Source organism: Geospiza fortis, unplaced genomic scaffold, assembly GCF_000277835.1.
Source record: "Geospiza fortis unplaced genomic scaffold, GeoFor_1.0 scaffold138, whole genome shotgun sequence".
Lineage (NCBI taxonomy): Eukaryota > Metazoa > Chordata > Aves > Passeriformes > Thraupidae > Geospiza > Geospiza fortis.
In genome coordinates this window covers 9,673,702-9,696,281 of record NW_005054307.1, presented here as the reverse complement: position 1 = coordinate 9,696,281, position 22,580 = coordinate 9,673,702, and the positions used below count along the sequence as shown (strand labels likewise).

At 38.5% G+C, this 22,580-nt stretch overlaps 1 protein-coding gene across 1 annotated transcript in view; it reads right to left on the bottom strand.

The window, feature by feature from the left end:
• Nucleotides 1-5,856: 5,856 nt before the first annotated feature.
• The window catches only part of PTER (phosphotriesterase related), an 18,788-nt gene continuing 2,064 nt past the window's right edge, over nucleotides 5,857-22,580 (bottom strand). Inside the window, exons 2-5 of the mRNA XM_005418597.3 lie at nucleotides 15,428-15,901; nucleotides 13,457-13,722; nucleotides 9,977-10,117; nucleotides 5,857-6,694 (exon numbers count right to left, since the gene is read on the bottom strand). Coding sequence (XP_005418654.1) covers nucleotides 6,484-6,694; nucleotides 9,977-10,117; nucleotides 13,457-13,722; nucleotides 15,428-15,859 — 1,050 coding nt within the window. The 5' untranslated portion in view covers nucleotides 15,860-15,901 and the 3' untranslated portion in view covers nucleotides 5,857-6,483. The remainder of the gene's footprint in view (nucleotides 6,695-9,976; nucleotides 10,118-13,456; nucleotides 13,723-15,427; nucleotides 15,902-22,580) is intronic.

Here is a 22,580-nt window from a genome sequence, read left to right as displayed (position 1 = left end):
ATCTGATATGCCACTTAACCTTTTCTTTATGGCTCCTCAGAAGGACCGTGAAAATGGAATAATGAGGACATCAGCGGCAATTAATTAAATTAGAAAATACCTACCATAAATACTGTCTCAGCAGATAAACCAGGACTAGTAAAACTAAGTACATCCTAATATATTCACTTTGATATCTTCCTACAAAAGCAGTATTCTTCACTGCAGAAATACAATTTTACTTACAATTAAAGAATTTATCTATTTTTACCCATATTTGTAATGTTGTAGAGTGTTTACTTTCCCGAACCCTGAAAAATAAATACGTAGCAGTAGTTTTAAAGAAGCATCCGATTACAAATATTCAATTGAACCTGAGGTCTAACCATTTCCAAATGTAGGTACTTCCAGTGCCAGACATGAGACAAACTCAGAGTTATTCAAAGAAGAAAGAAAAAACCCACCTAAAGAGAGGTTCTATGTGTACATTTGTATATACTATATAAGATATTTAGGGAAATACTTGCCCACCAATGGTTTAAAATAGACCCACAGTTTTAATGCCTCAATGATTGATTGGGATTTGTACTTGAAATACTAAATGCTGATGTGACAGGCTTTATGTATATTTGTAAGGAAGCTCAGAAATTTTGGAAGTAGTTAAATGGAGTGACAAAGGCAACATTATAAATCCCATGTTCTCTAACAATGAAAAAACTGGAATCATTGAAAACTGACTTACAGATAAAAAACCAAACCATTCCTAAGCAATACATATGTGAAACCTCAAGGTCCCCAATGTTACCACATTGTCTGCTTTAATGGTTATCAAGCCTGAACAGGGAAGTGCTGAGGTGACACAGCTTAGGGATGTGTGTGCAGGCTGAGAGCGTGGCTTCATGAAAGAACCTACATGGAACTTGTGAAATGTATTGTCTCATAATGCTTTAATTTTGAGATGCATTTACCCTCTTGCAGCAGTACACGGCATTCATTTGAGGAGAATTTATTTGAGACTGTTCTCCTAGGCTTTAAAAAGAAATTGTTCTGGCTAACCAAGAAAGAAGGTAAACCCACTAAGAATAGCATACAGGACCTTTGCTGCTACACACAGGGCAGTAACATCTAGATTTTGGTTTCTAGACTTTCAATACCCAGAATATTTTTTTCTTTTTTCCAGCCAATATGTGTTATGTAGAATCTTAAAAATTAAATATGCATTGCTGTTGTAGCCAGTGCCCACATGCTGACTCCCTTAGGATTGTCACTGATGTAATTCAAATTCTCCCTTACCATCCACAAGATTTTATACAAATCCACAAAGCAGCATTTCATTAGGAAGTAAACGGGAATTTGAAAAGTCCTTTAAACCATTTTTCTCACCATTATGCAAGATCCTAGTTCTCTGTGAAAGTTCTTCTACCTTGTCTGTGGCCTTTTCACTCCTCCCCACCTGCCCTTTCCATTTCCACTGCCACCAACCACCTCAGTCCATTATTTTGTCTGGAAAATCTTTCCAGGGTTAATGGCCCAGAGCCTTCAACTCTGCCCTGCCAGTCACTATTCCAAAGGAAACATCCAGTACTTAGAATAATTATTGCTTAGAAAACTAGCAAAAGAGATCACCTCTGTAAACAATACCAGGCAAGTCAGGACCAAGAAGTCCTGAAATAGTGGGGGTTTATCATCATGCCACGTATCAGTTTAAATTTGCAGCCTGTCACAGCTTTGCAAGCCTTTGCAGCCTTTCTCACTGTTCTTACAGGATGCATAAAGAATTTCCACCTACTGTGATTTTTAAGCTGCATAATGCCATAAGATCCTGCATGGTAAAAGAACCCCCTCCTTTTTAACATTTCAATATTAATGTGAAATCATATCACATGAAAATTTAATTTGGAAATTTATCATGTAAACTTTGAAAGGAATCCATGGAAAATTGTGACTTATAGCCTATTTTTTTCAGTTCAGAGCAGAAAAAATCCCACATATAGTACGCCAAGTCATGCATTATTACTTAGTTCAGATTTGTAATGCCACTAAATCATTTACTGCTCTGTAACTATGCTAGAACAAAGACAAGCAACAAGCAGATGACGTGTTACACTGAAATAAATCACATACAACCATGTTTAAATATTTTACCAAACAGAGTCAAATTATATATAAATGATTTGGAGACGTACAATGGCACAGGCTGTTCATTGCTGAAAACCAACATATATCTTGAAATTACAGATTATTTCCAGTTTGCAAGAAATGTCAAATTTAATCAGTAGTGGAATACCAAGGGAGAAAAGGGAAAAAAAGTATGTTTAAGGGAAAGTTGCAAATGAAAAGCCCTCAATGACTTGTAAATTTCAAAAACTCTTACAGCAAATAGTGACTTGCCTGTGATTTCCAAAAGTGCATCTCTTAAAACACAGTGAAATTAAATGTTTGCTTACTGAACTGTGGTAATAGCAGTTTTTCCAAACCCAGACTGCTTGTGTGCATGGGTGTGTGGGGGGTGTACTTCTTGTATTCTTTTTTGCAGCATGATCCTATTGCTTAGTATGACAATAAACTGCCTGTGGAAAAAGTTCATCCTGGGGACTCCCTGTGGGCCTCCCTGTGGATCCTCAACATTGTCAATCACTTGTCCCACTGATACAAAAGTTATACCAAATGTAAAACTGGCACACGATCAGATCCAGTTCTCCCAACTCCAGCTATTCTTACACATATTTATAAAAAGGCTCCAGACATCAACAGAAGATCAGGCAGTTGTGTATTCATCAGATGACTGAGAAAGGAAAATATTATTGCTTTAGTTTCAGAAATACAGCAGGAGAAAATAAGCATTAGCCATAGGAATAAATTACAATATACACTGCCAGACGTTTAAAGTGGCAACTCATGCATGTTGAATAAAACTTCGAGGATATGCTTTAATTTCAGCAGGCAGGAAAAATTGCCTGAGTTTTCTTAACCAGTGGTTCTGTATTTTATGTAGGTTCGAGCTAGTGCGATCGCTCAGGATGCTGATCAGAACTACGACTACGCCAGTAACAGCGTGGTTCTTCACCTGGAGCCAGGAGATGAAGTGTACATCAAATTAGATGGAGGAAAAGCACATGGAGGAAACAACAACAAATACAGCACATTTTCTGGATTTATTATTTATGCTGACTGATAATGAGTAAAAAGACCCACCAAACCAGTCGAGAAACGAAGCCTGCTCTTCTAAGCGATGGATTGCGTGGCAAAAGTCAATGAAACAAGCACCCCAGCAGAGAGTGACCACTGAACACCTCAGCAGTGGGGGGGAATGTTGAATGCTACCTGATTCACATCTGTACAACACAGAGAAACCTTATGTTAAAAAACCACAAACCAAGTTAAACAGATGTGCGATCCACTTCCGCCAAAGCAAATACTTCCTCATTGTTACGTGTCCATGTGAATGAAGTTCTGCATAGATCAGATTTTTATAGGGAAGGAAAGCCCACCTAAGGACACTGAGTTATTTCTTCAGTGTATATGATACTTTGATGTGTTATGATCTTGCTGCTTTATCCATACTTCAGCTTTGGTTCTTGTGACTTACCTGCTAACAATGATGCTTGGAGTCCACTCATAGTGTGGTGAGGAATGATTTTACAATAAAAGGAAGAGGTAATCAAAATATACTTTCTCTCTGCAAAGAAATTGTTTGCCTTGTACTTTTCTTACCCTTCCACTTAAAACTAGAAACTAATCAGCTTTAAGCCTTAACTCAATGTTTCTGTTTTGTAGGTTTACATTAGACTTTTAACATAAAAATCAATCCAGTGGAGTTATTTAAATTTTGTCTTTCCCTTAGCTGTCCTCTAAAAGAAAATGACAGAAGAAACACTATTGTCCCCTGAAGACTATAACAGTTGACAAACTATTCTATTGGACCATATCCCCCATTCCACCAAAGCAAATGGCAAAATTCTCACTGCTATTAGTGGAAAAGGGATTTTAATTTGTATACATGTAAATACATATTTAGACAATTATTAGAGGCCCATTGTTGATGGTTAGTTGTGTAAATATTTAGAAAGTCTGGCATTCATACCATCAGACTAAGGCAGAGTGTTTTCTTTGCAGCAATTAGTCTTCATTAGTCTTCTAGCACTTAGTCTGTACCTAGGTTCTATTTTTAATAAAGTAGTTATGGATTAATATACTGCAGATGTTCCACTAGAATGTCATAGGAATACAGACAACCTTTATTGTCTTAGGTGTCTTGTCTCACTGAAGTCAGTGGGATTTTTCCAACAAAGGAAGAGTGGGAGATCTGACACAAGAGAAAATGCTGTCACACAGACCTTTTCCATGGAAGCTAGTACCAGTTTGTGGTAAGGTGTGCCTATGAGATGGACACAGAGAAGCATTTTACCAAAAATGATAACACATATGCAAAGAAAGAAGCAGATATTTACATGCAAAAAAAAAAAAAAAAGTGTGTTGTAAAACCTATTTTTCTCATTCATATAGATATAGATATAGATATATAAAGTCTCAAATAAGCTTAATCCATATAGAGGATTAATGGCTTGGAGAATAAACTAAACAGAGATACATAGTTATAAAAATGCTTTAAAATCAGTCATAGCAGTAATGTCCACAAAATTTTTTTTACTCAGAAAATGGATTTATTATTTGCTTTGGTTTTGGGAGGCTATTTCCCTTAGGTTAATACATTCAGATTTCATTCAAAACCTAAACTTCAGCAAGATTATCAAATTTCTTTAGCACAGTTTGTTACTTATTTTTAACCTTCTGGCAAAATCAAGGTAACATTTCTGTAAATCATTAAAGAGTAACAGAGGCTACCCCTAGCATTGCTATTTCATATACTCTGTCACAAGCAACCTTGTCTAATGTAACAAGGGTACAAACTTAGATTTATCTGCACTAAAATTTCCAAAGTGTCTGCCACTCTTGACAAAAAAGCTCTCCAGTGCTGGCTACTCAGCAAAAGTCTGATAGAGATTTTACACATTGTCCTAAAAATCTCGTTTGAATGAGTGAACCTCTTCTCAAACAGAACGTGTTACTCCTTTTGCTTTGAGTCGTTCAATTCAAAACAAACGCCGAGCGAGCCCAGGCTGCTGAGAGGATCGCCAGGCAAACTCATCCAGGGTTTACAATGGGACATGGTGCTGCCAGCTGCTTGTGTATTATCTCACCAGATGGGTAATGCTTCTACCTTATGACAAAGTGCCAGCTCATGTCTGTGCATTCTAGTGGTTACTCCTGTTTAATTTCTACAAGGCAATTATTTCAGTACCAGATGTGTACCTGACTTGTCTGCTCACTCCACTGTTGCTGTTGCTGGCCCGTGCACTCCCACAGCAGTGTAGCTAGAGATTCCCTGTGTAGTGTCCAGCAGTCCTGCACCTAGAGCTAGAGATCATTCCCAACCAGCAATGTGCATTTACCATGGTGTGTATTGGTAAAGCTCAATACTATGAGACATACATGGTCAAATTTAAAGAAGCTTCTGAAATCAGGCTACCACTGCTATTGGATAACACCATTTTTTGGATAAATCACCTGCCCTGGTTAAAGTTAGACAAGAGCAAAGAACACACTTTATGTGAAAACCACATATAAGGCAAACATTTCTTCCTTTTTCATCATATCTTGATATACTGATTTGTAAAGACTTATATCGCAACCTTTGTTATAATTAATACAACTCATTAAAACTGTATTATGTAATATATTTTGAGTGCTGGTGTTGCATCCTTACAAAAAGAAGCTGGTATGTGTCAAGTTTTACATGATTGCTGTGAGACTCCAAGTTGATGATAAAAAATTAATGCAATTAGAAAAAGACATCTGTAATAATACTGCACATACTTTAAGAGGTGATCAAAATGCTTTATTCAAAAATATATTTTCCATGTATTTTTTACATTTTCAGTTACAATTAAGTAAATTGTTAAACTAGAAAGAAACCTTATCTTTTTTGATTTGAGATTCCTCTTGCCTTCTCTTGTCAATGGAAGCTAATTAAATCTTCCAGACCTTTCAATCAAGTATTACTCAAAGAATATGAGGATAATGAGAAGATTGATAGTATTACAAGGATTAAAATCAGCCCCTGCAGATAGGAAATTTAACTGAAAACCGTAAGTTCCTTGCAAGGAAATTTCCTTCCAGGTGACACATCTTCAGAAGTAGTTTGGAGGTAACATTTAGTAACAGTATTAGATTGTGCTTTTCAAACAATTATTTTAAAATTTCAATTGAAAAGATTCTGTAGAGGTAGGCTCATATTCAGTAAATCATTCATGAGCAAACTTTTGGAAGGGAGAAAATGTAGAGACAGTAGACAATTTTGATGTTCTAATTAAAAAGTTACAATTTGTTTGTTTGCATCAACTTAATTTTTAGTTTTTCAGAAATTTTTTTTAAATGACTGCTCTACTGAAATCTGAATTTTATTAAGCTTCCTTATAAATCAGGTATATTTATTCATTGTTCCTACTTAAAAGTCAACCACCGCTTTGGATTTGCTAGGAGTATTTTATCAATTTTATCTTGAGATATGCCTCTAATTAGCATTTTAGGAACTATATTTTTTAGGATATGTGAATATCCATGACCTCCATATTTCATCAACCTATTCTTGGTGTGCACATCATGAGCCATCAGAATTCTGTCTTCATAGCCTTCTTCAATCAGCGTACGAATCCTGCAAAAGTTGGAAGTATCCCTGTCAGTGAAAGTTCTCACTGCAACAGCATTTTCATTTCTTATATTATGTACTGCTGGACTGTATTATAACAGAATATACTTAGGTGCTCAGAGGATATACTCCTTACATTTACCTGAAAATAAGATACATTTTTTATTGCATGAAAAATATCCCACCTCTGAAAACACAACACCACTTCTATCAAAACGGAGAAGTAAAACTTTGCTTTTGGCACATGACTTTGCATTTCCAGACCCATAAATTCCACAGAGGAATTCAAGAACTTCAGCATCACCATGCATGGGACACAGGTTTTATAGAAATGAGTAAATAATAATTTCCTAGATAAATTCCTTCTCACACTTTTTGCTGCTGTCACAAGGCTGGTCCCATTACATTTGCTAATGACTAGACTGTGTGTGACAGGTCTTTAAAGGAGCCTGGTTCAACGACATAAATACTTTCATATCTTCAGTTGAATCCCATTTAGCAAAGCAGGTTAATAAAAAGTTGAAGTTGCCATATCATACTCCATATAGACAGTTATCATCAAAACACATTGCAAAGATGTTCAATAAAGAAGACAAAGAAGACTGGCATGGCACAGCACATGCCAGGAAATAAGGAGCATTAATTAATAAGGCAGTGCAGCTAAACAGCCTTGGCAAAATGACAAGTCAGCTTGGAAAAAGAAGTAATCCTTCTGGTCACACTCTTGTAGCAGGACTACTACAAGTCCTTCTGCTTCACGTTTCATTCAGGTGGCCTTACTCCCTTGATTTATGTTATGTGGATGTCTACACTCCTGTACTGCAAGACTGTCAAGTTTCTCAGTAAACTTCCATTTAGTTTGGCAGGGGATTACAGCACTGAAGTGGCAGGGACTGACAAACCAGCCCTGGAAAGTGTTCATTCCTCATGAAGGCCTCCAATTCCATCACTTGCCAGCACTCTGAAATGCTAACCCTTACCTTCCTGACAATGCGTGACCAGCAAGAAAACAAAAACTAGTCTCACAAGTACCCACAGCGTATCTGAAAGCCCTCACTGACAGTTTTTTATTACAGGTAGTTACAAGGAGATACATGTAGCAGCACCTAATCAGCATGGGCAGCAGAAAGAAGGCAAATAGGATGGAATTTGGTAAAATGTAATTGTTTTTCAAAAACCCACCATACATTGTGCCATACAGTGCACAACACTACGTAAACCACAGTCTTAAGACATCACAAAAATCTCCTCCAGCCTGAAATACAGAGATTTCTGTATTTCAGGCTGGAGGAGATTCTTGTGATGTCTTACACAAGCCAGACAGAAAGTAAGAGTAATGGCACTGGAGGGACTAAGTTTTTGCTGACCAAACATATTATTACAATCATCTCCTTTAATACTGGACTCATTTCATGGGTTGGGGAGGCATATGATGCTTTCCATTCTGTATCCATTGCTCCTTTTTGCTCATTCCTTTACATTTAGTTGGTACCTGCTTCTGACTCCAAACTGCCCCAGAACAGAAGTCAGTGTTTTGCTTGCATTGGCAGTAGACTGCAGCCAAACTGCTGAAGCACACAGACAGCTAAACTGAGTTAAGCAGGTATGTTATGACTGCAGAAGTTTGTGTTTTTAACAAAAAAAGATGTGAACAAGTATTTTCCATTCAGTGTTTTCATTCAGAGGTCAATTTGATTTCTACCTCTGTGGTGCTGTTTCACAAAACAAAACCCTAAGGAGATTGCCCCAGCCATCCTTAGTCCACTGTGGGTACACTGATATAACACAAATACACACACTTGCACTGTGCAATGAGAAGAAAAACCTTTCATCTTTTCTTCCTTTGAACAGCCTGCTGCAAGAAATACTCAGACACTAGAGAGTTTCAGGAGAGATGAGGGTGGCTGAGCAAGTATCATGGATGGAATGAAAACTCTGCCACAGTTGAACATGTACTTGTTAACCAAGGCCTAGTCCAGTCCTCTCGAAATATTCCCCAGTGCTTCCAGAGATGCTGACTTTCCATGGCACAGGAGAGGGCAGGAGGCACAGCAGAGGAAGCAGCTTTACTCATTCTAAATGGGAAAACTGTGGATTCCTTGCAACAGTTTAAAATATGGAGTGCAAGACTGAGAGCATTGTTAAGAGAGAAAAAATTCCTAGTGTGAAAAGCAGCAGCAAATGCTTGGGAGGGTGGAAGAATAGCCACAGCACCTTCTTAGGAGAGAACAGTTTGAAAACAGATTAGTTTCAAGATTAATCTGACAATGAGGGGGAGGGAAACTCTGTCTGAGATGTAAGGGAAAGCTAGAAGTTACTTCATTAGTAATCAGCAATCATAAAATCTTTCTCATCAAGGAGAGTGAAGGAACTGTTTGTGACTCTGGAAGGTAAAAAGACACAGGCAGGATGGCAACCCACCCCTCAGGCACCTGCCACTTCACTGCTCACACACACTGTGGACAAACAGCACGGTAGCATCACACCTCCAGATGGAGTAGAAGGAGTGAGGTGTCCATTCCCAGCTGATCCTACCTTCTCTCAGACAGTTTCTGTACAGAATGTATCTCCTTGGCAAAACTTTGTGTTAGCACAGCACAACAGATTGGCCGTGCAGCTGAGCTGAGACTGCAGGTGCTGATGAGAAGCAGGGAAGAGGTATCCTGCCAGTGGGACCAATATTTTCACATTGTGAGTGAGTGTGAGGAGAATGGGAGCTCTGAAGAGACAGGAATCACATGCTTCAAAACAGAGAAAGGGCAAAAGGACGGTGGGCAGAAAGGTGTAAAGTGCTTGAAAGAAAAAAGGTAGTTTTCCAGGATGGAAGCACAAACCCATCCAAAACAACCAATGAGTTTTGCTGGGTTAGCAAACTAGTGAGGAGATAAAACAGGCTGAGATGATGTATAGTAGCAGCACTAAGTTTCCAATACTATGTTTCAAACAGAAGTACTTAATCCTAACATAGATGCAGTATTGTAGCCTTTTCCTTTTTAGAGACTGTATAAATTCAACCAGATCAGCATGGAATTAGGACAGAGAATGAAGTTTAAAAAGCTCTTAATCTTCTTCTCAAGTAACTTCCTACAAGACTATGATTCTGCACCTTCCTCTCAGACAGAAGAAATGATACATGCTGCTGTAACTGTGTGACAGCAGCAGGGGCAAATGGCATTATTTCAGCATGACAGAATCACTCTGTGATGGTCTCAAAACAAGTATTTTTTAATCAATACTATTTTTTTATCAATGGGCATGCTATAGCTGAAGCTGCATGGGAGCAGATACCTTGCAATTCTCTCATTGTCGCTGGGCATGTCAATATCTGGATGGAACTGGTAGTGAAGGAACTCTGTACCAAACAGGTCGTACTCTAAGTAACATCCAAGCTTAGCAAATTCCAAAAGTTTCTTTTTATCAAATATGGTCCTGTAGAAGATATATAACACAGAGTCAGCACTGCAACAGGAATAAAACATCTTATGGTATGAGGACAGGTACTTTGTGATCTCCTACATGCAAGGAAAAAAATAAATAATCTATGACATAATTCACATATTTGAGAAACAGGACTCCTGTTTGACACATGCAACTTAAGACAATACACAGCACTGTCCTTCTTACATTCATTTGAGATTTCATGCATTAAAAAACCAAAATAAAACAAAAGGAAAGCCTCTACAATAATCTTTAAGCGTAAACAGGAAAGTTACTTACTTTTGATATCATTAACCCTCTCAACAGACAACCTAACAAGGAAGGACATTTAAGGAGGAGGTTAATTCATAGCGATATTAAAAAAAAAAAAAGACAATGGATTAGTCACACGACAGATTTACTTTCCCAAAAGAGTTACAGGAGACAGCTTCACCCAGGGCTTGTTTCATCCATCACACACCAGCAATATACAACTTTGTCTTTAGTTTCTATTCTGTACAGTGATGTTTCTAGATTGCCATTAGAACAGCAATATATCATTGTTTGCACTGGGATCTGGCCAGAACGCCTTAAGGAAATGCTCTCACCAAAATACACAATGGCACTATGAGTATCTGGGACATGGGCTTTGCAACAGATTTGAAAAGTGAAGGAACAAAGCTTCTAGCACCTCTCACTCATTTGGAAAAGAACAGCAAGAGAAATAAGAGTTCTCTGGAATATTTTGGGTTTTCTTTGAACCATTTTTACCAAGTGTATAAGCTGTTCAAAGAAAAACAAAAACATTCAAGTGATACAATTTTATCTTCATAGCTGCTACACATTTTTTTTAAGAAGAAACCACATTTCCACAAGAGCATCACAGTTAACCAAAAGGGCAGTAGTTTGTTGGGGGATTTTTTTATTATTGCAGATATTGATGTCACAAAGCAGTTTTACCTTATACAATTACATCACAGTCTGTTGCTATGGAAATGACTGATGTCATAATTTCAATATTATGACTTAACTACAGATCAAGTAGGAGGAACAGATGGGTTGAGAGAGAGAAAATCCATGTTCAAACAAGCCTGCCATCAGCAGGAGTGTAAGACTTGCCAACTGTAATTAATAAAAAATGTTATTTTAAAATAAATGTTACAGTTTACAGAGACTCATTTATCACCAAATGAGTTTTCAAAGTGCAGAGCAAAAGAACAGATTATTTTAGATCCAGCCCAGCTCAGTTCACAGGGAGACAATCACCAAGAGTCTTCAATCCTGTGCAGGTGGCAAAATAACCCAACAGTCTATTTCAAAATCACAGCCAGAACAGTTTATTTTAAAAACTATTGTTAGTGTCATGCTTTTGGGTGTTTTATCCCAACAAAGAGACAGAGAATTTGATTTCTTCAGCCACTGGGTCCCACAGAGAGCCACAAGGATGTAGCAACAGCAGCAGTTCCCAGTTCAAATTGCTGGAATTGGGTGTTTGGGCAACACTGTCCCTGAACAGCTCTGAGCTCATGGAAAAGGAGGTGGGACATGGTGAAGCACCCTCTAATTTGGACCTCAGCCATAAATACCCTGGGAACAGACACCAAACTGTTATGTTGCCCTGAATTTGTAACAGTTGCTGTGAGACTTCTAACAGAAATTATTCAAGTGAGTTGAGTCAAGATGTTGATCTCCTTTATAACCTTAACCCCTAACAAATGGCTGAAGCAGAGGCTCAATAGCTTTTGCTTCCAGCCTTTTAGTACACTGCAGTTCCACTATGTGGAAGTGATACCTTTTTTTAAGGTGCTAAATTGCAAGACATGATAGCTAGCATTTTAATTTTATCATTTAATTGTAAATCCACTGGAAAACTACCATTCTGTCTATGTGAAATGCAGACATGAAATATGGAGCTATGTACAAATTTATCTCACATTTAAGAGACTGGGATGTTCCCACATGGATTTTTCTTACTGGAGGAGACTCAAAATGTTAAATGCACATTGCAAAGCCAAACTTCACAGTAGTTTATGTTACAGCAAGTGCCAACCTGAATGTGTGAAAGTAATGATAGAAAGAGATAAAAGGAAATGTCATATTGTGCATCAGTGGTTGTTATTGAAATTGCACCTCTGTTTTCCTACTTATACTGCTTAATTTCCATCAATTAATTAATTAATTCAACAATTTACAACAGTGTATAAGAGGCAAAAAGCCATAATTCTATGTTTATGTTGTATCAAAATGGCTGTGTAAGTACTGACACCTGCACCTTGCTCAGTCCTCTTTCATAAAAGATTTAAGTAACCAGTTTTTTCTCAAAAAGGGGTGAAAAATACAGTGTAACACAGGTAAATACGAAAAGGAAGTAATTTATAAATATTCAAATATAATGTCATGGCATGAATTTTATGCTCCTAAAAGTAGAACAAGGAGCTCTGTGTGAACAACAAACACCTGTAGCTCCATTTGCAAGCTCTTAGAGCCTGTAACCATGAGAAATTTGGAGCACAGTGCTGTTGCCTTTATTACATTCACACTGAGGGCAAACAATCCAATTGCTGAGAATCATATGACCACAAATAGTCTCCATTATTCAGCAACTGGCCAAAGTAATCAATGCTTGGACATACTCCAACTCACCATGAGCAAGACAAGGTCATACAAAACTGATTTGGTAATAGAGGCTATATTTCTAAACTGGAGACAGAAAAGCATCCCAATTTCTCTCCATGCCTCATATGGAGCTCCTGGCTTTTGTTCTCGAGGAAACTAAAAGTTAACGATCTGGTCTATGCTATGGACTATCCAAAACCCAACTATTTTCTTTTTAAGCAGTACTTCCTCTCTCTGGTAGCAGAACATTAAAAATATGCCTTTTGCTTTGGTCCAGACTCCAGCCAAATTAAGGACATCTCCATTAGCTTCTGTGAGATTTTGGCAAGGCCATTAAGAGTGACCCAGCTTTCAAAAACACTGGAAGCCCAGCAACTTCCAACCCCATTTAGTGAGAGCTGCTCAGTGTCCAATGCTTTGTAAAAAGGGATTTGTGCAGGGATACAAACTAATGAAATTCCCATTCTTAAAATGTGGCTACAATTGTTCCTAACCCCTCTGCCAAGTTTTCAAAGACAGCATTTAAAACACCAAAATCTTATCAATGTGAATCTAAAACTTGATCCGGACTGTACTGCAGTCAAGGAGGAGACAGATCAAGCTCTATATAAGCATTTATTTTTGAGTCAATTAACTTGAGGGTAACACTCTATGTCACCTTTTCCCAGTGTAGTTCTGCAAAACCCCAGTGAGTGTGGCAACACTGCAGGAAGGCCAGCAGAATAGTCTCCTTACCTGTCGAGGTGAGACATGACTGTCTTTGAAGCATCAGCCCCAGCCTCCTGCAGGATGCGGATGATGTGGAAAGGGGAGTCGCTGTTCCTGCCCGGATGGATGATAACAGGGCACCCAAGCTGGGCCTGAGCCTGTGCTGTGGCCTGAAGCACTCTGTGTTCACTGGGAGTCAAAGGCCAGGAGCAACCTATTTCTCCCACCACACCACACTTGATATTAGTCCCATCTGCTCCTTTGAGTACCTCATCAACAATAATCTCTGTCAGCTAGAGAACAGGAAAATGAGATTGTTGGTTATTATTACTATTTGCATTAAATAGCAGCAAATTTGGCCTATGGGCTAGTTATGCTCCCAAGGTCTTTTTGAACTTATCTAATTAACAGCTGGGAGTGTGAAAACACTGCAGTTAAAATCTGGTTTATGTCAACTAATGTTATGCTTGCCATTCACTAAGACCAAAATAAACACAGAAGCAAATCAATTTAACAGTATCCAGTGACACATTTGTCCAGGTTTGCCAAGAAAGCTGGTCTACATGTAATTTGAACTCTGATTTAGGCAGACATTAAGTTTTCTTGAAAAAAAAAAAAAGGTTAGTTTATTCCAAAACCTTTGCCTTGCACTCCTGAATTGGCTTCAGACACAATTCAATGTAATTTTTGCAAAACAAGAGATCAGAGAATAAGGAAACTTTGTCATACATATAGGGAAGAGAGAAACTCTGGAAAGCATCCTGAAGAGACAAGTTTAAGGCAAAACCTGCTTATGGGAGTGCCAATGTAAAACAACAGGAGATCTGCTGACTTCAGAACTACAAAACAAAGCTCATTTGACAAATTTACAGGATCAAAATTAGCCCGCTTTAGAGCATGCACGGACAAAACCCATCAGAATCTCTTAATAAAACTACTTTGTTATAAAAGCTTTACTTTTTCTTTCCCAGAATAGGCCATATGTCTTAAGCACACATTCAGAACTGAGAGCACAACATGGCACTGATGATGGCCAACCTTCTAAGTACTGAGTAGAGGTTATCTGTGGGTCTCCATCAGTCCATCAAACACAGAAGGGAAACCTTTGCCTTCAGAAATCTATTTGTTTCTATGCTATTTGTATCTATTTGTATTTCAAGCAATGGAAGAACATTTAGGAAAAGCAGTACTCTTGTGTACAGTTTGGGCCAGCTTGGGTCCAGTTTTGTTGGCACACTGCTCAAGTCTTGACCATTGATTTTTAAAATTAATTTGACTCATTTGGAAACTGTGACAGATGTTTAAAAAAAATGTCAGCTCTATTCATACACATTCAAAGCCTCCTGCCTTGGAGAGTTCCATTCCCTCTTCTCCTCATCACCACATTTTCTTATTAAAAGATGAATATTTATTATTACAGGAACATCTGGGGACCTCAGCTATTATTAACACATTGTCTTAGTCAATGTACAAACATGCTGATGTAGACTATGCCCTGCAAAGCCTGGACAAATGATAGAGAAGACAGCTATAACACACAGCCTGAGCAGAGCAGTGATTTACAATGATCTTACAAATATTGCAATTATTTACGTTTTTTACAAGAATGCTGGGTAAACTCAACGGGAAGCAATTAGCCATAAAAAGTGACAGAAGAGGTAGCAAGAATAAACTTCCTCCTTAAAAAACAGTAAAAAACTCAAGATAGTTTGTGGTGTACCAAATGTCCACACACGAACTATGGTATATTCCTTTTACTGTTGCATCATAACAAATCCCTCAAAGAAAATGGAGCTTAAGAACTGGAAATTCTCACAGATAAACCAAGCACATTAAAGTAGTGTTGCTCCAGATATTACACACAAGCAGTAATGCTGTTCCCATTTTCTATGCTGAGCACCTCTGTATTCCATCATTTTACTGGAACTTCTCTCCAACTCTGGCTTACCCAGGGATAATTCACAGGACAGAGACACTGAAGCAATAGTTAAGACTTACCTGTTCCACTGTCATGGCCTGTGTTTGAGAAGAATGAGTGGAATCCACATAAAACCCAGCACCAGCAATGATATGGACTCCAGTTTCTTCAGCAAGTTTCTTCAAAGTATTCATATCCCGGCCAATCCCTGTAGTTGTGTTTTCCACAATCGTCCCACCACCTGCTGCTTTAAAATGCAGCAGCTCCTCCCTCACAGCATCTGTCTCCTGATACAAAAGAAGGTTTTCTTTATGGCTGTAGGGATTTTGCTTAATCCAAAACAAGTTCTTCATCTCAATGGGCCCATTAGACAAAGGCTCTTGGCCTGGAGAAGGTGGACAAAAGCAGCTGCTGTAGTTCATAATCAAGTGTTCATGAGTCAATGTGTAGCCAAGACAGTCTGGCTCCACAGGGCCCAAGACAGTCTGCACTTTTCCACTCAAGGAAGGCATTTTTCTTTAACAAATGGAAAAAAAATCAGATGCTAAAAGAGTCTGGGAAAGAAGAAAGGAAACAAAAACATTTCAGAAAGAGCATTGTTTTCTCAGGCAATTTCTGAAATCCCTCCTCCCCTCTAGCACATGTACCTACACTCTGTGTGTGTTTGCTGGGATGTGTCCAAAAGCTGTTTGTAGCAGGGTGGTCAATATGAAAAACAAGGCATTTATTTTACCCAATTGTGCTTGTATCAGTACTCCAGCAACATAAACACACCACATTCCAGTACATGGAAATTGTCATCATTTATTGTGCTGCAGTCAGTATCACATGAAGATAAATGTTTCCTATTTAATAAAACCACTGTATGTTCATTTAGGATTCTTTGCTCTTCAGCAGCTGTCAAATTTTGTCAGCTTCAGCCACCAGATGAATACACTTGGCACCAAGGCTGAATATTCCTTACTGGTATGTTCAGTATATTTATCTCTGGCCTCCAAGACTCAGTATCCCTCTCACATACCAAGGAAGCAGTCTGTGTTTGGGCACCTTGCCTGCCCCTCTCTATGTGGAATGCAGGGATGGGGGTGATGATCTGCTCCTCTGGCTTGAGAGGGGTGGATGTGATAATCTGCTCCTCTGGCTTCAGCAGGGCTCAGGTTCTCCTACCAGCTGTGCTCTGGAGGTCTGGAACAGCCCAGGACCACTCCTCTAAGGCTGACAACAGCCACCAAAGATACAGCATGGCCCACAAACAGCAGTGGAGATGCCAAAGTGCTTCAGAGAGCAAATATTTTGCCAGTTAAGAACAGACCTTAATCTAACAATTTACATGTGGCTCAGCATCTCAGACACTTTGTAATTCATCTTTAATATCAATGAAAAAATGTTACTTCTCAAATCTTCAAATGAGCAGTGACAAACACTGAAACTACAGTCTGCAGTTGGTTCATGTCAAAGTCCCTGCGCCAATCTGGCCTAACTCACTGCAGGTTAGAATTAACTGCAGCTCTCCCCATTGGGATTTTGGGTTTTTGTTAGTTCATGTTAGATCTTCCAGATGCTAGTCACAAAGGCTTGAGGATACACAGTTAAAATCCCTAGTCAACCAAAATCATGAGTTATGAAACAAAATACATGTTTAATCATGTCCAGAGGAAAGGACTAACTAGAGCATGCATTATTGATTAAAGAGAGAGGTCTTTCCCATTTCTGCCTCCCTTTTAGTGAATAATGTCATAAACATGGGTTTGTTACTGGTAAAGCCCTCAGAGGACATTTTCCTTTTAACTGCTAAAGTTAATCTACCAGGATGACAGAAAAATTGAAATCTGAAGGGCACTGAACTCTACATATCAAAGGGCACAGGAACATCAAGATCTCTTTGGGGATACTTTGATCTCATGAGAAGCAGTCACTGTCAGAGCACCAATGCACAAAAGTGACCCAGCTCCTGGAAAAGGCAGCTATTGCTGCCCAGTGAAGTCTACAGTGCTGGTGCTCATTGTAATATGAAGAGTTGGCCATCCATAAAAAAGAGAAATGACTGACTGACTATGTTTACTTGCCTTGTGTAAAAGCAGATTAGGAAGAACTGTTCTTTTAGGAATTTTGTTCCTGGACCAGCATGTTAACTTGTTTGAGAAGGTAGAAGAATAAATTACTCTCATAGAACAGACTGCTGGCTGATTAATAGGATGATTTATTTTTCTTCCAAACAGATTAAGAAGTGCATGATTTCAGAAAATATTATTCTTGAGCAAATAATTAAAAGCAAAATACCTGCCTTAGTCAGAAACTGCTCCTAGCTGCAATTCAATTAAGCAGTCATTAATTCCATCCTTGAAGAAGGCTGGTGCTCTATATAGAGCAAACCACTATTTTGGAGAAAGTTCAATGATCTGAGTCATTCTTATATGCATAGCAAAGCAACTGACATAATTCTAAGCATTACCTTTGCTTTATTTTTTTGCCCCCCCCCTTTTTTTTTAATGTTAAATATCTACACTCTGGCATTCAGTAAAACCCTGACAGCACAGAGTGATAACTATCCTCTACATTAGGTTCACACTTTCCCCATGTTTGCAGTACTTACTGAATGGATTGGAAAATTGTACTGACAATTTTCCAATCCATTCAGTAAGCTAGCAAACCAAACCTATATACAATTAAACACACAAGTATTTAATTTCTTTTGCTAAAGCTTGACACAAATCAATTACTAGTTCCCATGCCAGGTTTTTCTTGTAGCAGACACCAACTTGTTGATTTTTAAACTGTAGATTTCAGATTACAGCTCACATACAGAATTTACAGAACCTTTTGACTGAGGCCAAGGATTTTTATAAATATAAGAAGCATCACAATAAATGGAAACTGACACAAACAACATTTAAAGTAGGCCTAATTTTATCTTCACGAAAAATGTATTAATATTAATGCCTGTTCCTGTTAACTGACACAGTTTTAGAAACCCACCACTCTTAATAAAAGAACTGTAAAAATAAAGACAGTCAACAACCTGTGACTGGAATTATTTTTGAAACCACTGTTCTGATATCTTCCCTACTGTCATTCACATAAAGAGCCTGCCCTGGTTATGATACATTATCATATGATATGATATTATTATATACATATGATACATTATTCCTAGTAAGATTCACTTGATGGAATCAGAATTATGCCTCTTTAAAACAGATTTTAGGTGCAAATAGCTTTTAAATGGAATCAGGATTCCAACTCAATTTAAGGAAGTATATGTTACTATAGGAATCCCTGTTTGTGTTGTTTACTCATGACTTGCAAGCCATGTTTTACAGTGAACTTTCTTTTGAAAAAGTTTCTTCTTTCATACACCAAGGACTGCATTCATATCACTCATTTAGCCATTTAAATGATGTATGTCTACTACAGAACAACCATCTGGAGATGGAAGGACATATCTATAGGCAATTCATCCAGCTTATTTTGAATGCCTATAATAGGACAGAAGTCACTTTCTCTAATATTATCCTCCTTCCATGGACTAAGGAGCAAGCCAAGAAACAATCCAGAACAAGACAAATATATTTCAGATGGCTTTACACAGGATATGTGAATTACATTTCCTTAATCTTAACCCCATCTGAGGGGATGGGAAAATGTGCTGATTCCCATCACAGAAGATAAACAGGTAGGTTCATATCTGGCAATAACAGCTATTTTGGTTTTGAAAATCGCTAATTTATGTGGTGGTATTGCCAAGGAGCTCCTGCACAGACCAAGACTTCTCAGCTCTGGGTGTTGTATAAAGAGAGAGATAAATTATATTTCCTGAAAATTACAAATTCAGACTAAAAAATGAGAAAATTGCTTCAAGATGTAACCAAAACTTGTGTTATTTCACAAAAGCCATGAAACACTACCTTATCATTTTTGTAATAAACTCTGGACAAATCTTTATAACCACCAACCGTATGGTGCATAAAACACAACTCTCACCATTAGCCAACTATCAAATCCTTGTGAAGTAAATATTTTTCCTAGAGGTATTGTTAAGAGAAAAGAGACTTGCTACTACAAAGGTCATGGTGCTGCATTCCTGACTCTGGTAAAAACTCCACTGAGTTCAATAGATGTTTTGCCTGAATACTGATGACAAGATTTATGTTTCCGCTTTTCCCATCTGAAACGTGCGCTTCAGTCATTGTGTCATTTTAATGGCCTTGTAATAGGAAGTCCCCCTATGTTTGGATTAGTTGCTTCCTACAGTAATCTCATATTGCTGAAACATTATAATCACATAAACACAGTTTCCATATGCTAATTCTGCATTTGTTTTGATTCGGTAAGCACATTTTAATGGCATTAGCACAGATTCTCTGCAGACCAATGTGAGAGTCATTTCATTCTCGTTACATTACAATGTGAGATTAGAGCAACATTAAATCCACATTGCTGTGACATAAAATTTACCCAAAAAAAGCAAAAAAAAAGGCTCAGTGGGTATTAACCGTACCCAGAAAAAGTTAAACACAGCTGCCATTTAGAAACAAGGGCTGCCCTGGCTGCATCAAGAGCATTTTAAGTGGGTCTTTCCTCTATAATCACATAGCCCTGGGAGATGTGATACAGCACAAGCTCACTATATATTTACAGAGGGAGGAAAAGTGTTGAATATTCAATTCTAGTTTGAGCAACCCCTACAGAACATGAAAAAGCCACTAATTAGAAATATGTGATACATCTGTAGGAAACTTCTATTAGTTAGTCTATGCTGTGTTATCTCACTGTTCCCCACATATAAACATTTTGTGACAAGGGAAAAAGTTAGCAAGACAAAGGAAGAAGAGAGGCAAAGGGTAACAGAACAAAGAGAACACGTGTAGACTACGTCAAGAAGAATTTAAAAAACCTGATTTTTCTCTTCCCTCATGTTTCTGCCAACACTGTTGAGGCTCACAGAGAGGAAGGAACTCAATACTGCCCACACAGTTCTTCCTCTTCCCCACCAGACAAGCACGCTTTCTAACCTCTCCAGATCTATTCCACCTTCTTCAAAAATATATTCACGAGTGCTAATTACAGTGCAAACACGCCTGAAACCCAGCACTCCCTCGGACACAGATTTCAGTAAGCACGGCTTTTTTGCTCATGCATGCTGTCAGGAAAGCACAGCTACAGGGGCTGTGGAGCTGAGCCTGCCATGGCTGGGCGGCTGAGTGCAGCAGGAGGACAGAACTTGCATTTGCTCCAGGACAGATGCAGGCTCACCTGTCTTTGAGTCCAGCAATTCCCTGTGCACCAGTCACTGCAAAGGAGTCCAAGACCTACGACACTGTAGTTCTACACTGCCACTAGTTCGTGTTACATGAGATAACAACATCTTATATTGCTTTTGGGTTATCCTGCCCACGAAAAAGATTTTGAAAATGAGTGGAAGTACGGAAAAAATTGAGGTTTCTGGGCAAACTTGGGCCTCTTCTGTAGAAATGGCAATTATGCTGCTCTGAAAGTGACATATTATTTTCATTAAAAGTCATAAATGTTCTTCCCTGTTTTCAGAATTGACATTGGTCAGAATGGTATTGGTCTTTTTCCTCTCCCAAAATGGAGCTTTGAAAGTACCATGGTTTGCTGAACTTCAAGCTAACTCCAGGCTTTGTGTCCTAAGGAATGATGCCACACCAGAGACTTTTCATGCCTTGAACAAAGCTCTCATGAGAAAGGGGGGGGACAGTTATGGTGCCTTTCTCCCATACAAACTCCTGCCTAACCCCATAGGAGCGTATGCTGCAGCTCCTCCCTTTGTGGGCCACCCTTTGTTTCCCACCTTTGGGTGGCTGTATCTTCATGCAGCATGCACACAAACCTCACCATTCTGGATGTGTAAGCTCTTGACTGGGTAGAAATTGGCCAAGAGACTCAAAGCCTAGAGAACTCTTGGGAGAATTATTTGAAAAGCATCATCTACTCCATCTTTCTGCATTTTTTCATGAAACACATTATTCTGGAAATATTCAGAATAGTGGGTTAATGTTGTGGCCTCCAGTGACCTACCTCTGGCCCCCAAACCATTCAAAAACATATTTCCTTATGAAGTCAAGCCAAAAGAAATGCTAAATATTGCTTTCCACTATATTTTCTATAAATGGTTTGAGCAACCAAAAAATCTTTACACTACAGAAGTGAGAAAGAATACTAAAAGTAAGACTTTATATAAGGTATGTATGTGCCATGAAAAAGAATTAGGAGAGCTTTAGACAAGCCTTATATAATCCAACTATGATAAAGAGAAGTCCCACAAAATATGCAGGTACACACACTCCAGAGCAGCTACATTGCTTGAGCAGCACTGTCAACGTTCTACAATCTAAAAGCAGTCACTTAAATTTTAAAAGAAATGTAAACACTAGTACACACATGGGAAAGGCCAATATATTGCCACCCTGCCCTCAGAACCTCCGAAAAGCACACTCAGATAAGGAGCCGGGTAAGTGAGAAGCAAAGCTTTTAAATGTTCACCTGAAAGGAAAGAGAAAACTCTTACACTATCTTCCCTCTGTGGCTCAGCTCGTGGCAGACAGACCTTCTATCTTTGCATGGTTTGAGAGTCATGTTCTGGCTCTAGCCAGGCTCTAAGCCAGGCATATCTAAATCACGTTGCTTCCTTACAGATGAACTGCCACACCAGGACAAGCACAGCAGGGGGGACAAACCCTGAGGATCAAAGCAAGCACGTGTGATTTGCCCCAAGAAGCAGAGTCCAAGTCACCTCAAATATAAAACTTTGCACAATTTTTTCCCAATTTGGTTAAAGTTTAGCTGTTGTGACCAGAATAGTCAGACTTTCATTTTACCTTACTTCTGTGCAGATAACAGACTCAATATCTAGGCTTCTCTGAGCAAAGTCACATTGAAGTTTCTCTTCCTCAGAGAGATCTGAGACCAGCATACCCCTAAGTGTTTTTTCATTAACATCTCTTTAGAAGAACTTCAGGGGATTTTACATTTTGGGCAGCTTCCAAAATTACTCCTGATAAAAGGTCAGATAAAAATTCTCCTCCAGGGTCAAACATTACATTAATTATATTTTACATGCACACATAGTGTTTTTAGGCCAAAAATCAGAACTGAAGTCACATTATGCTATATGCAAATATGGGCTAAGTCTTGCATGTTGATACATACATTCATATTCTTAAGACTTAACAGACTCACATTTGCTTCTCGAGAGTTCTGTGGTATAAGCAG